The sequence below is a fragment of the Anser cygnoides genome, chromosome 1 (assembly GCF_040182565.1).
Source record: "Anser cygnoides isolate HZ-2024a breed goose chromosome 1, Taihu_goose_T2T_genome, whole genome shotgun sequence".
In the NCBI taxonomy this organism is placed as follows: Eukaryota; Metazoa; Chordata; class Aves; order Anseriformes; family Anatidae; genus Anser; species Anser cygnoides.
The window spans coordinates 31,893,512-31,906,592 of NC_089873.1; the positions used below are offsets into that span (position 1 = coordinate 31,893,512).

The 13,081-nt window shown below is 37.0% G+C and overlaps 1 protein-coding gene across 1 annotated transcript in view; it reads left to right on the forward strand.

Moving 5' to 3' along the window:
• The window catches only part of CNTN1 (contactin 1), a 249,712-nt gene extending 238,367 nt beyond the window's left edge, over nucleotides 1-11,345 (forward strand). Inside the window, exon 24 of the mRNA XM_066991949.1 lies at nucleotides 8,947-11,345. Within this exon, the coding sequence (XP_066848050.1) occupies nucleotides 8,947-9,026 (80 nt within the window). The 3' untranslated portion in view covers nucleotides 9,027-11,345. The remainder of the gene's footprint in view (nucleotides 1-8,946) is intronic.
• The last annotated feature ends 1,736 nt before the right edge of the window (nucleotides 11,346-13,081 follow it).

Sequence of the window (13,081 nt, forward strand, 5' to 3'; positions counted from 1 at the left end):
GATTTAATTTTATACAAATGCATATTCTACTTTTACTTCTTCGTAGGGCAACTGTTGAACTATATTTATACAGTAGTTTTAAGTGCTTTGAGAAATCAAAGGTAGCCAACTGGTGTTTGGAGTGGTTTAAAGTAATCTTTGGAGAACTCATCTCATTATTTTTTCCCCTTAATAATCTAGACAGGATAGCAGAGGTGATCACAGGGATGAAGGGATGAAGAAGGGAATGCTTTCTAGCCATAACCAATTCTTACATGTTTTAATTTTTAGTAGCAAGCAGTGGAACTGCGTTATTCAAATCCTTGTGGTATTTTTTAAGTTCAGTGGTTAACAGTCTTCACAAACTTCACAAAACACAAACTTCTCAGTTTTGTGTACCTAACCTAGACAGACTACTTTTTTTCTCAGTGAGGAGAATGATTCAGAAGTCCTAGGTTAGACATCATCTCTTACACATCTTTTGTTAAAACCTCTCTTGTGTAACAGAAACCAGTGATTTTCTGACAGATGACATTAGTGATCTTTTTTTCTAGTTACTTCACTGGCAAAGTCCAACCGACTTCAGAAAACCTTTTTGGTAATAAGGAAGGCACACATCTCTCTAGTTTAGTATTGAGGAAGTACCACTGAGTCCAGTTCCTTTAATAAACACTAAGGTTGTATAGTTCGGTGGCAAGAGGCTATCTAACAGAAGTGCATAATGGTATAAAGAACAAAAATGATAGATCCAAAGTCTAGATAATGTCAGATGATATCACATAGGGCAGTGGTCTGAAACTGCAATTTGGAAAGTTTAGACTAGACTTAAAGAAAAATTTCACCAAGAAGTGAAATTTCAGCACTGGGACAGGTAACCCAGAGAGCATTTGCTTTTTTCATCTTTGGAGGTTTTTGTGTCTCAGCTAGGGAAAGCTGTGACTGGGGACATCCAATGTTGGTGACAGGCCTGATATGAGTGGGAAGTCAGACTAGATCACCCCATATGCACCTTCCAAACAGGCATTTTGTGCTCCTATGAGCTGAATAACTTCTGAACTTCAGATCTGTTGATGGTACATTAAATGATGTTTCATTAGAAGTACAGTTTGTTCCGTGATTATTTGGCAGATTTGAATTCATGTATAGATAGATGGATTTGTTACTGCAGGTATAAAACATAGATAGAAATCACATATTTATTAAGTCAAACTTATCTTTTAAGTGCTAGTGACCATATAGGAAATATTTGTGTGTATTTTTGTCTCCCTTTCATAGCTGTATTAAGTAGTTCATCTTATTACATACTGAAATGCTCCATGCCCTTTTCAGAATATTCGAAGGACTTAGATGTCAGATTGTTTTTGCCTTTAAAGGTTAATGCCATATATTTCACTTTCACTGTGCTCTAAAGCCTGTTTGTAGAAGCAATAGATGGAGAATTGAAGGCAGAATTGTCTTAGAACTAGGCGTTATAAGAGTGCTACCAAGGTACCTGGCCTGTCTATGTGCCTGTTCAACACAATTATATTAAGCTAGCATGGAAGGGAAGGAGCAATATTAACTCTGTCAACGTAGGAAGTGTCAGAAGAATCTTTCATCTCAGCTCATCTGAATATTTCTGAGTATCAGATTCAGTGTTTGTGTCTTTTAGCTATAGAGATGTTGAAATAGGAACTGTATCAGGAGAGAAAATCTAACAGTAGGTCAATTAAAAAATTTCTTCCCCAGAAGCCTGACAATTTGCACAACCCAAGAACTTTTGTTTCATTGGTTTTAGAGACTAAATTAATCACAGAAGTTTGAACTGAAGAGATGTTAGGCTTACAGCTTGTGTAAGTCTCAATGTCTAGTCAATTCTGTTTCTGCTACATCTGTTTCCAAGAACACAGAAAATTTCAAAACTGTAGTATTTTCCCATCAATTCACCACCATTTTGCACCTGAAGTTCCTGCTGTTCACCCATTGTACCATTTGGTTGTATAAATGTGAGCTATTTGCAAGTGAAAAGGAGTGACTTATCTGGTGTATACTTGGGACATACTTATTTGCAAAAACATTCACAAATCCTTGTTTTCTTGAATAACGAAGAGCAGGCTCCTCACTCAGAAATCCCCAGACATACCACTTCACCAAAGATCTGCCCTTTTTCTTCTTTTCAGGGCTACAATGAAACTTTCTCTTTTAGCCTCCCATTTTTTTTTCTTCCTGAAATATTAGCCCTTTCTGATTAAAAACCTGTTACGAGTCACTCAGAGGAAGATCAATTTCCTCTGAGTGGTTATCAACTATAATTTCTGAGGCAATGCAGAACGTATCCATGTGGAACATTCACAGCCAAGTGTTTTGCCACACCAGACAATCGGTGTAATTACAAATGAGCTTTTCTATATGGACAAGCTATGAAAACTTGCTCCAAGCTCCTCCTGCTGCTTCAGCAATTTCCAGCAGCGAACACCTCTTCTTAGCTGAAGACATGATTCAGCCTTACTTGGTCTGGCAGTAATCCTGGTGCTTCTTGTAAGCCAGTTTGTCAGGAGTGATTGCTCGCAATGGAGAGACAGAGCAGATGCTGAGAGGTATGACAAGCCTTTATGTCACAGAAACTACCCTGAAATTCACAACGTGTGTGAGCTACAAATGCAACTTTTGCCTGGGTCACAAACGGGCCTTCACAAATTTTTCTTGCTCTTATTGTGTGTGCCACTTTAAAAATACATTTTAATAATGCTACCTGTGATCTTCTACTTAACTATCCATGCAAGATAATCTGTAATGAGCATTACAGATGTGAAGGGGAAGAGGACTCTGATAAATAATTCACATTTATTGAAATTTACTAATAGTCTGCCAACTGAATATTATCTCATTTTCCTCAGAGTCTAATGCATCTTTTCATGTTGGCAGCCCAGGTCTCCAGCAGGGCTAGAGTCAATAGAAAAGAAGCCCATGCAGCTGCCAGTGGGCACTGCCAGCAAGCCAGGTGCCATTGCCAGAGCAAAACAAAGAAGTTCACTTGGCTCTGGGATACAGCTTCTCAAGTAGAAGAAAAAAGACTAACACAGTGGGTGGAAAAACCACCCAGACCATCAGTAGTCCTTTAAACATGTTTTTATGTTCTGTCTCTTGTTCTTGTAATAGTTTTAAAACTGTTCTAGAGCTACACAGAAAACATTAGCACAGCACAAAGCTCAGGCAAATGCACAGCATATACATCTACTCTGCTGCAAAACTGTAATTCACAGGGCTGTGAATTACTCTGTAGAGCCTTTCTTGAAATGTTTATGGCATAGACAAGAGGAAAATTTCCTCATACCTAAACAAAGGTATTCCTAGACAAGGGAAAGTTGGACTTACGACTTAGCAATGCTGCCACTGACGCTAGATAAACATATTCTAATTAGTTCAGTTATTTTCCATTTCCATGAATAGGGATAGAAGAATTTTAAACATGCCTGCTGATATTTCCCATTTCTTTTGCAGCAGCCTTTCATGAAGACACAATTTCTGTCTGGGACAAGTGGAATTTCTTTTCAGAAGCCAGTTCACAGACAACAAACCCACACACTTATTTTATGCAATTTAAACTAAAAAAAAAAAAAAAAGTATTTTCTCCCTTCCCAGTTTACTGTCCTACCTGGATAAACATGAAAACACTCAGAAAACAGATATTGATGAAACCCAGTAGATGCTAAAGAAACTTATGAACAGCTTTCAGAAGATCTGAACAGGCAAAAATCCCCTAAAAAACTAAGAAAACTGATGTAATTTAATACAAATTAAGTCTTGAACAATCATTCCTGACAACAAAAGGGGAGAAGGAGTTTTGCCACAACAGGATCAGCTCATTAATAGCCAAGGAACAGCTTGAAGTTTGTGTACGTTGGCAGGACAGACATTTTCTCACTGAGAAAGAGAAGTTATTTATGTATGACAGTTTCACAGATGACCAGTAACTAATTTCCTGGTTTGCAGACCTGATGAAAGTAAGATTTCTAAATAGTCCTGTACATTTTTTTTACAGTCCAGTATAAAAAAAGATACTAATGTTGGGAAAAGGATCAGAAATGCCTTATCTTTAAGATAAGTAACATTTAAAGAAAATAATGACATATTTTTAATATCAGGTCATTGCGAAGTCTTGGGAAATATATAGATGTCTGAATTGTTTTAATGCTTGTTTCATTTAGGCATTAAACTAATTTCATTCCTTTTGAATGTAATTGGAAACATGTTGCCCATTGTTCAAGATGCCAGTAAAATTTGAGATCTCCAGTCGTGTAAAAAATTTCATCCTAGACTTTTAATGATTGAAATGGCAATGCAGAATATGAAATACAAATGGAAAGCTGTGGATTAGAGGGATTTTACCGGGAGTTCCTGTGGTATGTAAAGGTCTTGCTGAAGGCAAACCTGGCCAGCAGTAGGCCAGGTTCATTTACTCAGGTAAACAGCCATTCATGAGAAAGTTATCCCTAAAGGCTCCTGAGAACAGAAGACAGGAAAATAGTTATGATAACTGCATGCATCACACACAAATTGTATTCAATTTTAAGCTATGTTCTTGGTATATGTTTCTGTAGATAGTTTAGTCCTAGGCTTAAAAAGATCAACTACAGGAACTCTATAGCAGACAGTAGTAAGGCCTTCATGGGAATACAGGAAGAAAACAAGATTTCACAGCAAATGTTTAGGGCTGTTGGGAAAAAAATGCATTTAAGGTATGTGTTTCATGTTTATTTGAAAGAAATGAGGAATCTTGATCTGATGTCCACACATAGTGGGTATTAGGAGTGGTAATTAGGTCATGTGATACTCATTTGGTTTTGGCCCCTACTTTGGTGGCTGTAGCTTGCAATAGCATGCACGCTGGAGACATAAGATACTGGCTGAGAGTACAGAACAAACATGACGCTGTGGAGAGAATGAAGCTTTACATGCTAAATATATCCAGCTCATACCTGGCTAGACTTCAGGAGATGTTCAATAATCATTCTGTTTTAATTTACATCCACATGTTTATCTCTGCATATTCACTAAGTCTTAATCCGGCATTTCTCTATTTTTTAAAAAGATTGTTAAAACTGACAGATCACAACTGCTTTACTCTATTGCACAGAATTAAATCCTGTGGTTTGTACTCAGGCAAAAGTTACATTAATTTCCATTCATGAGCTACAGGAATATATGGGCTGTCATGCAGTGGTGAATAATATTTCAAGTAAAGTATGGTTCCTGACGTGTGGGTCCGTAATCTAACAAGAAGAAAATAAAAAAAAAAAAAAAAAAGAGAGAGAGAAGAAAAATTTAATGTGCATTTATTGTCCTAATGTTCTGCTGATGAGCTGTCTGAGGGTAGGATTTGCTTCACTGTGGAAAGCTGTTGTAAGCATCTGTGCACCAGTGCCTAAACCTTGAAGAAACTGCTGCAATGGGGTAAACTGCTAGCTCTCAATTCCGGAGCTAGTGAATGCGTCTCAGAGGAAGACTTATTATTCCTTTCTCTTTGTAGAATAGTTACATGGAAATAGAAATTTCCTCGTACTTGCTCATCATCGAGCTTCACTCAGAAAACTTTTTCTTCATGTTTTCTTTCATCAGAAGCATTCAAAATGGGACTTCAGTTGTGTCTTCCCAACTGCATTTTCCTGTTCTGACAAAGACAGAATACATTCTTGTGGATATTCTTAGGTCCAGAATCTAGAACATATTTTCTGTGGCTATTATTTGTTCATTATAAATGACAACATTGATATTTGTGTATAGAGACTACAAAAAATATTCACATCTTATAAGTCACTAAAAGTACGGATAAATATACCCCCATACTTTCACAATTACCAAAATGTGCAGTTGTTATGTATGAGAATACATTTGAACATAAGTTTATGTATGTCTTAAGCATAAACCTCCTCCATTTATGGATACTTACAAAAGTAATCTTTCAATATTTTCCTTCATTTACCTTTTACTGAGCTGCACTGTGTACAGCTGATTTGAGGCAATGGAGAAGTATTTGTTGGTCTCTTGTCTTCTTTTCCAAATGCTTGGATATCAGAAAGTACTTCAGAAGAAATGCTGACTTCAGAAAGGAACCCTACAGTATTAGGGGAAAGGGTGGGAGTGGGAGCAGAGTTTTTAGAGGTCTGAAGCAAGAGAAAGCTGAGGGTGGAGTTTAGTACAGGGGACAGAAAAGAGAGCAGAGCAGCAGAACGTCATCATCTGAGTGAGGAGCAGAGTCAGGAGGAGTTAGATGGTGGAGTTGGAGGGTGGAGAAGAAGAATAGTACAGCTGAAGTTGAAAATAAATTATCTGGGGAAAGCCCCAAAATCCTGGGTTCATGGCAGAGACGCTGTGGACTTTCTTCCTGGCTGGACATTAGAGAAACCAGGATGATGTGAAAATACTTGTTCCCACCTCCTGTGGCAGAAAAAAGTGGGGGAATAGTTGGCTCCATCTCTGAGGCTGTTTTCTGAATAGATCTCTGTCGCGGTTTGCATGAAGCTTCAGCCAGGGGTCAGGAGACACTGCCTTTCAGTCTGCCTTTCTAGTAGCACTTAAATTCACTGCAGAAGGCCTCCTGTTTGCTAGTGGCTTGTGGTCCCCTTTCTGTTAAATGACTTGCACCATGAATCTTGCATATCTTGTGTGGTATTTGGCCACCTCATAAGCATCCTTCCATTCCTGGGATGGGGAGGGTGCACACAGATTTTGGCTGAAAGGTGTCATTAGACCCAGCTCTTTCCAGTGATACACATATACTATGTATATCTGGTGGAACATAATTCTTCCCACCATACCAATGTTCAGGAATTGGTTGGGAAGAGCGGTAGTCAGTCAATTGTAAGGAAAGAAGAATAAGCATTCTAGGTTGAGATATGATCCCAACTGGCTTTCCAAAGAATTGCATGAAAAAAAAAATGTTTGGGGCCAAATGAGGAGAGGAGATAGTGCTATGAACATGGGCAACTGCAGATAAAGACTCAAGACTCAATTTTCTTCTCAGAAAGAGCAGTCAGACATTGGAAAGGGTTGCCCAGGGAGGTGGTGGTGTCACCATCCCTGGGGGTGTTTAAGGGAAGGTTGGACATGGTGCTTAGGAACATGGTTTAGTGGGTGACATTGGTAGTAGGGTGATAGTTGGACCAGATGATCTTGAAGATCTTTTCCAGCCTTAATGATTGTATGATTCTATGAATTAAATGACTGTGCAAAGAGGAAAAGCTCTCTCTAGTACAAAGATTAAGACTGTATGTGATCATCCTTAGTTGGGACTTGTTTGGGGGGCAAAGCTTTCATCCTGGACTTGCAAATAGTACAAGTATAGTACATCACAGAAGACACTGATTAGAAGGAAGTCAAACCTATACTGAGACATTTCATGAAAACCCCATCAGAGACAAAATCCCTGCAATTATGTATATAGGAACCACAAATGAATAATATTACTTTTATATATCTACAACTGACTGATGAGCTGGTGAATCCAGGAGTTTTCTGTTTTGGACTTGGCCCACATACTTTATGAAAATTGTTTTTGTTATCACTCAGTTTCATTTCATCTAGTTTCCTTACTTTCTCCTTATTATTGTGGATAGGAAATACTGTGAGAAGTAAACGCTTGAGGGAACTTACTGGTATTTAGTTGGCCAAATTCTCACTTCAAAACAGCATTTTTTTCACACTCTATCTTGTTTTGCTAATTTATAATTAGTTAAGTGCTTTAGTAATAGGAGGTTTGAGAATGAATATAAGCTCTTTACTTATACTGAAAGATGCAAAAACTTCTCGGGCAGCCGCATAAAACCTACACATGTCTTTCTGGAAGCCTGCATGAAGTTGGAGAAAATTACGTGATTTATGTGGCTGTGCAAGATGTGCCTGACAAGGAGATGTGAATGCTACTTTGGGACTTCCTATGAAAGAATGCTTGAAATTTGGTGTACTGTGCCTGTCATTAGCTAAATTAGGACTACCTGCTGAAATCTATGCTGCTTGTTTCACGTGTTACCTTTTCAGTCTATTTTTGTCCTCATTCAGAGGAACATTGACTGAGGAGCCATCCAGCAGGTAGGTTCCAGCAGTGCCTCAGGATTGTTGCCACCAGTTGCAAACCCCTTAGTGTGTGTTCAACAGCAACATGAGCAGTAGTAAGCTAGGTCCCACCTTTCTGGGATGACAGAATAGCCCATTCTCCAACATCTTTGGCCCATCTCCAGGACTAACAGCCAGGCTGACATTCATTATCAATTTGGCTGGGTTATTTTGTCACGTACATGCTTCTTAACGAGGAGCTGGTCCACAGCAACACAAGACATTTAATGTAATAGCAATTCTTATGCCTGATTGCCAGAGCAAGTCAAGTAAAGCTTGTAAGCTGTCAATTAATATTTTTTGTCTTAAAATATTTGTTTAAGAAAGACCCTTGTGACTTTAACAGACATCGATGTGTAAATGCCACACTGCTAGAAGTCAGCCATCTGGACTTTGTAATCTAGCTGGTAAACAAATGGACCAGGCTCTTTGACATCTCTCAGATTATTGCTGATCATAATAACATTAACATTTCCAAAGGTGTCTCTTTGCTTTGTCACATTTCAAAGACTCCATTAATTTTGTTTTCAAGTGTTTAAATATTTATTTTGACCTTTTACCTCCTGGTATAACCTCCTGGCTTGTTGGACCATCCAAATCAAAATACACTGATGTGTTCTGAATGGCCTTGCTGCTTGTATAAACACACTGCATAAACAACTCTTGCAGAACAAAAGACCAAGTCCTCGGCTGTACTGAGAAAGTCTCTTTGTCCATTTCAGATTATGCATACAGGTAGGAGCTGTGATGAGATACGCCAGCTGGTTTTCTGGCCTTCTAAACCCTGCATTCTTGCTTGCATCCAAGATTGTTTCTCCACACAGTGAGTAATGCTGAAGTAAAATAACACTGTGCTGTTATCTGTTTGATGTGCAGGTGCCACTGCTGGAGTACCGACTCTGCTTCTGGGCCTGGTGCTGCCTACCCTCGGTGTCCTTGCCTACTCGGGATTCTGAATGTAGCTGGATTTATCTTGTCCTCAACCGAACACAAGGGACTCCCTTGAAGACGAGGACTGCAACTCTTGATTTCTGTGGCACCATCCTAAGCCAAATAAATTACACTTTAAAATAAATCACCCTACCAATTTCCTATGGACTTTAAGAGGACTGAGGCATCCAGGAACTCCTTCATTAAGTAAATCAACTTTTGAAAGGATAAGAAATATTTTTAACTTGTTCCAATATGCCTTATAAAACACTTATGCTGATCTGTGACAGTTGCATGATTCGGTCCAATGGGGCAAGTTACAGTGTTAAAACCCAATAACATAGGCTGTACAGTGAAAGTAAAATCACCATACGTAGGTGCTTTAACTTGAATAACAAATTGTGAAATATAATAGAGATTGAAATGTTGATTGTATGTGATAAATGTAAGAGTACTACGTCTGTCTGTACTATCCTATATGTTTTGTGTACTGCATATTTTTGAATGGCCCCATCATCATTTATTGGGATTACTGGTTTTTAGAGAGACAGTCAAAGCAAAAACATTTTTTTTATTTTTACAGCTATATTTCTTGAGGCTATTGGATACAATTTGAAGGACCTGAAATAAAAGTCAGTTACAAGGAATTTTTTATTTTAAATATGTTCAGAATACCTGAGACACTCGTAGCATGCTCAACTTAAAGGAATTTACCTGTACTTTACTGACACTGGATTTACCATATTCTTTTTTAGAAACAATTCTGTTGAAAATTCTGTTATGGTCATTGTTCCTGATTTTAGGAATGAAATGTCAGCTTTCAGGGAAGCAGCATAATATATTGGTTTTGATTTAGTATTATTACTATTATTATTAAGGTAGCAATATAACAGTTAGGAGACTGAAGATAGAGTCCACACTAAAATCAGCTAAATGGACCATGAAATGGTAGGAAACTTATGTTATTTTTTAAAGTGAAAAGATTTAAAATAGAAAAAAGAAAAAGATATACAATAAATGGCAAAAACAGAGTAGCACAGTAAAAAAATAATATTATATTTACATTTCTATGCTGCAGATACCAGATGTTACCTTCCTGTAGTGAAGTGTACATTTGGGAGAATTATATGCTTTTTCAAGAATTTGATATTATTCTAATGTTCATAGTGTTGTAAATAAGAGTTTTAAAGTTCTGAGACTGTTTCCCTATTTGATAGAGTACTGAATGATCCAACTGCGTGTTAATACATAAGAGTCAGATCCCAACTGTTAGTTGAATTTAAATGTTTACTATGGCCTTTGCAAAATGGGAGCTCTATTAGAGATGGAGAATGTTTTTGTTCTGACTGTATCCAGGGTGTTTCAGTAGTTTTTTATTTTGTTTTGTTTTGTTTGTTTTTAAACAAATGCACATTCCTTACATTTTCCATGGTGGGTGTGCTGGGAATTAGAGTGTGAATGTTGAAGAAACACAGTGATATTGAATCAGCTGGCTCAAGTAATAGTGCAATGTCTGATGCTTCAAGAATTATAAGCTTTGAGTCATATTTTATTAGCACAACCTTGCTGGCTACTTAGAAATAGATTTTATCTTTTTAGAACTGATACTGTAGAGGTCCATAATAATAATATTTACATGAAGCAAGAGTAGGTCTATTAATAATTTACACCCCTTTCTTTAATTTGTATAATTTTGTACTATATATTTACATGTAAAAGTGTAGAGTATTCATTAAGGAATATCAATAATATTGTTTTAGTTTAATTTTAAATATTTGTTACAAGATGAAAATTTTTTAAATAGGTGAAAGTGATAACTTCCCTATAGAGGAATGTCAAAGTGTCAAGCACTACTGAGTTTCATAAATTGTATAATTATTTGAAAGAGAAATGAGCTGTCTTCATACATGAATAACTAATATGCTGTAAGCCTTCTGTACAAAAAAAAAATAATGCATTTTATTGTATTTCATTTGGTTTGGTTCTTTTGCAGTATGACTCATTTTTATATTATCTACAACCACAACTAAATCTTTTGCCAAATGCATGATTGCCTTTTACTTTTATAATACATCATGTAAAAAGCAGCAGTGGTTAGTTTTTGCATGAAAATGACCTGGGAGGGAAATACACTTTTTTTTTTTTTTTTTTTTTTTTTTTTTAATCAGCAACACAGATGAGGTAGGTTTCACATACTGATCAGGTAGTTCCAGGTTCTTCATTGTTTCACATAATTGTATAAATTTGACTGGGACCTTCAGTTTCAAATTGTTGTCAAGAAAAACTAACTGATGTATCACCTGCTTTAAAATGCAAGGTTCTTAATTAAAGTTTATATAGATAGACATATTTGTTGTTTCTTTATATTTCAGGAAACTTGATATTACTATTATTTGATACTGATGAATATTGAACTGGTTTTTTAGTTACTTTTTATCTTCTTTTTTTTTTTTTTTTTTTTTAAAGAGTAGAGCAGGACTGTGCTTTGTCCTTTTTATGAATGAAAAGTAAATTACAATTAAATAAATGTATTAATGTTACTCAAGATATAATAACTGTCTTTTGAATTGGAGCTTTCTAATTTTATAATAATGTCATCTGTAACAGTAAAGGTCTGGATGGGTTGAGGTCCTGTGTATCCCTCCCCTGCCTTCTTGTGAATTTTGCAGGAGATATGAGCCTTTCTGGAGTAAGGGTAGCTGTTTTACTTTGATTATAGGTGATACACAAAGATTTTCCCGACTTCAGTGGCTGAGAATCTCCTGAGAGCTTTTCAGCATTTTTGGACAGTAGCAGACAACTTAAACAGCTATCATACTAAAGAAATTCATAGTCTGAGTAGAAGGCAGAGACTTAAATTAGAGCTTTGCATCAAAAGGGGCTGCAGCTAAAACTGACATTACCTGTTCTGTCTGGCCTGCTGGAAGCCCAGCCGGAAAACACCTCAGTGCCAGTACGGCTCAGCTCACCTCGCTCCTGGCAGAGGAAAACTGAGATCACTGCAGTGCTTGGGCAAGAAGGGGAAGAGTGGGGCATAGAACAAACATCCATAAGAGAAAAGGCTTCATTATTTCCACTCTTCAAAGAACAACCTTTGTTTGTTTGTGAGACTTCTTTGTTTCCAGACTTTGGAGCCTCTAGCTACAGAAGATTATAAGAAATATGCCTTTAAATATTAGATATCTGGCTGAAGACCAGATCTTCCAGTCTTGATTTGCCCCAGCATTATATTAAGCTACATTTCCTATTGGAATTAAAATAACGAACATCAGGTAATACCCAAATACGTATTGGTACAGATCTTGAAGTAGTTCCAAATGCTATTGTTTGGAGATTTTGTTTATTTAATTATGTCACTGAAATGTCAATCTTTCAGGTTATGACAGCACAATATAGATTAAGCAAATTCTGTTGGCAGCAGCATGCATTTCATAGCTTTTAGCACTTGCGCATGCTCCATCTTTACATACAATGTCCAGTGGAAAATTTTCACCATGTTAGGACATTGGCACTGTGTGGGAACAACCTGCCTTCCACACAGAGCAGAGACATTTTCAGAGAAATATTTCCCCTCCCCGTTTCTTCCAGAGATGATTCGTTTTTCTTTAACTTTTCTGCCAGTAGTTTCTTTTGCTTTGTCATTTTAGCATTCCTTTTGTTCTCAAAAACAGAAGAAAGGACAGAAAGCATGAATATCCACATGAATAGAAAATCAAAAGTAATGTTCATATCTCAAACGCCGTCTTTTCTTTCCTTGACAGGCTAATAAGCTTTTTTTTAATTTTTTTTTTTAATTTTTTTTTTCCTTAATGTGGATGCAGATTAACCAAGTCTATTCTAACAGATGTCTTGAAAAAGCATATGAAAAGCATCTCCTTCATCTTAGTTGACCTTAACTCTTGTCTATTCTCTTGATTAATGTCTGGCATACATGCAGCTCTGCTGACATAGTGTTAGCCAGTGTTATGTGGGAAAGTACAATAATTATGCTGGCAAAATGTCTGTCATGAGTGCTCTATACCCACTAGGAGGAGACATTCAACAACGGGCAGCAAAGGCACTGTGTTGAAGATGGGTTCCC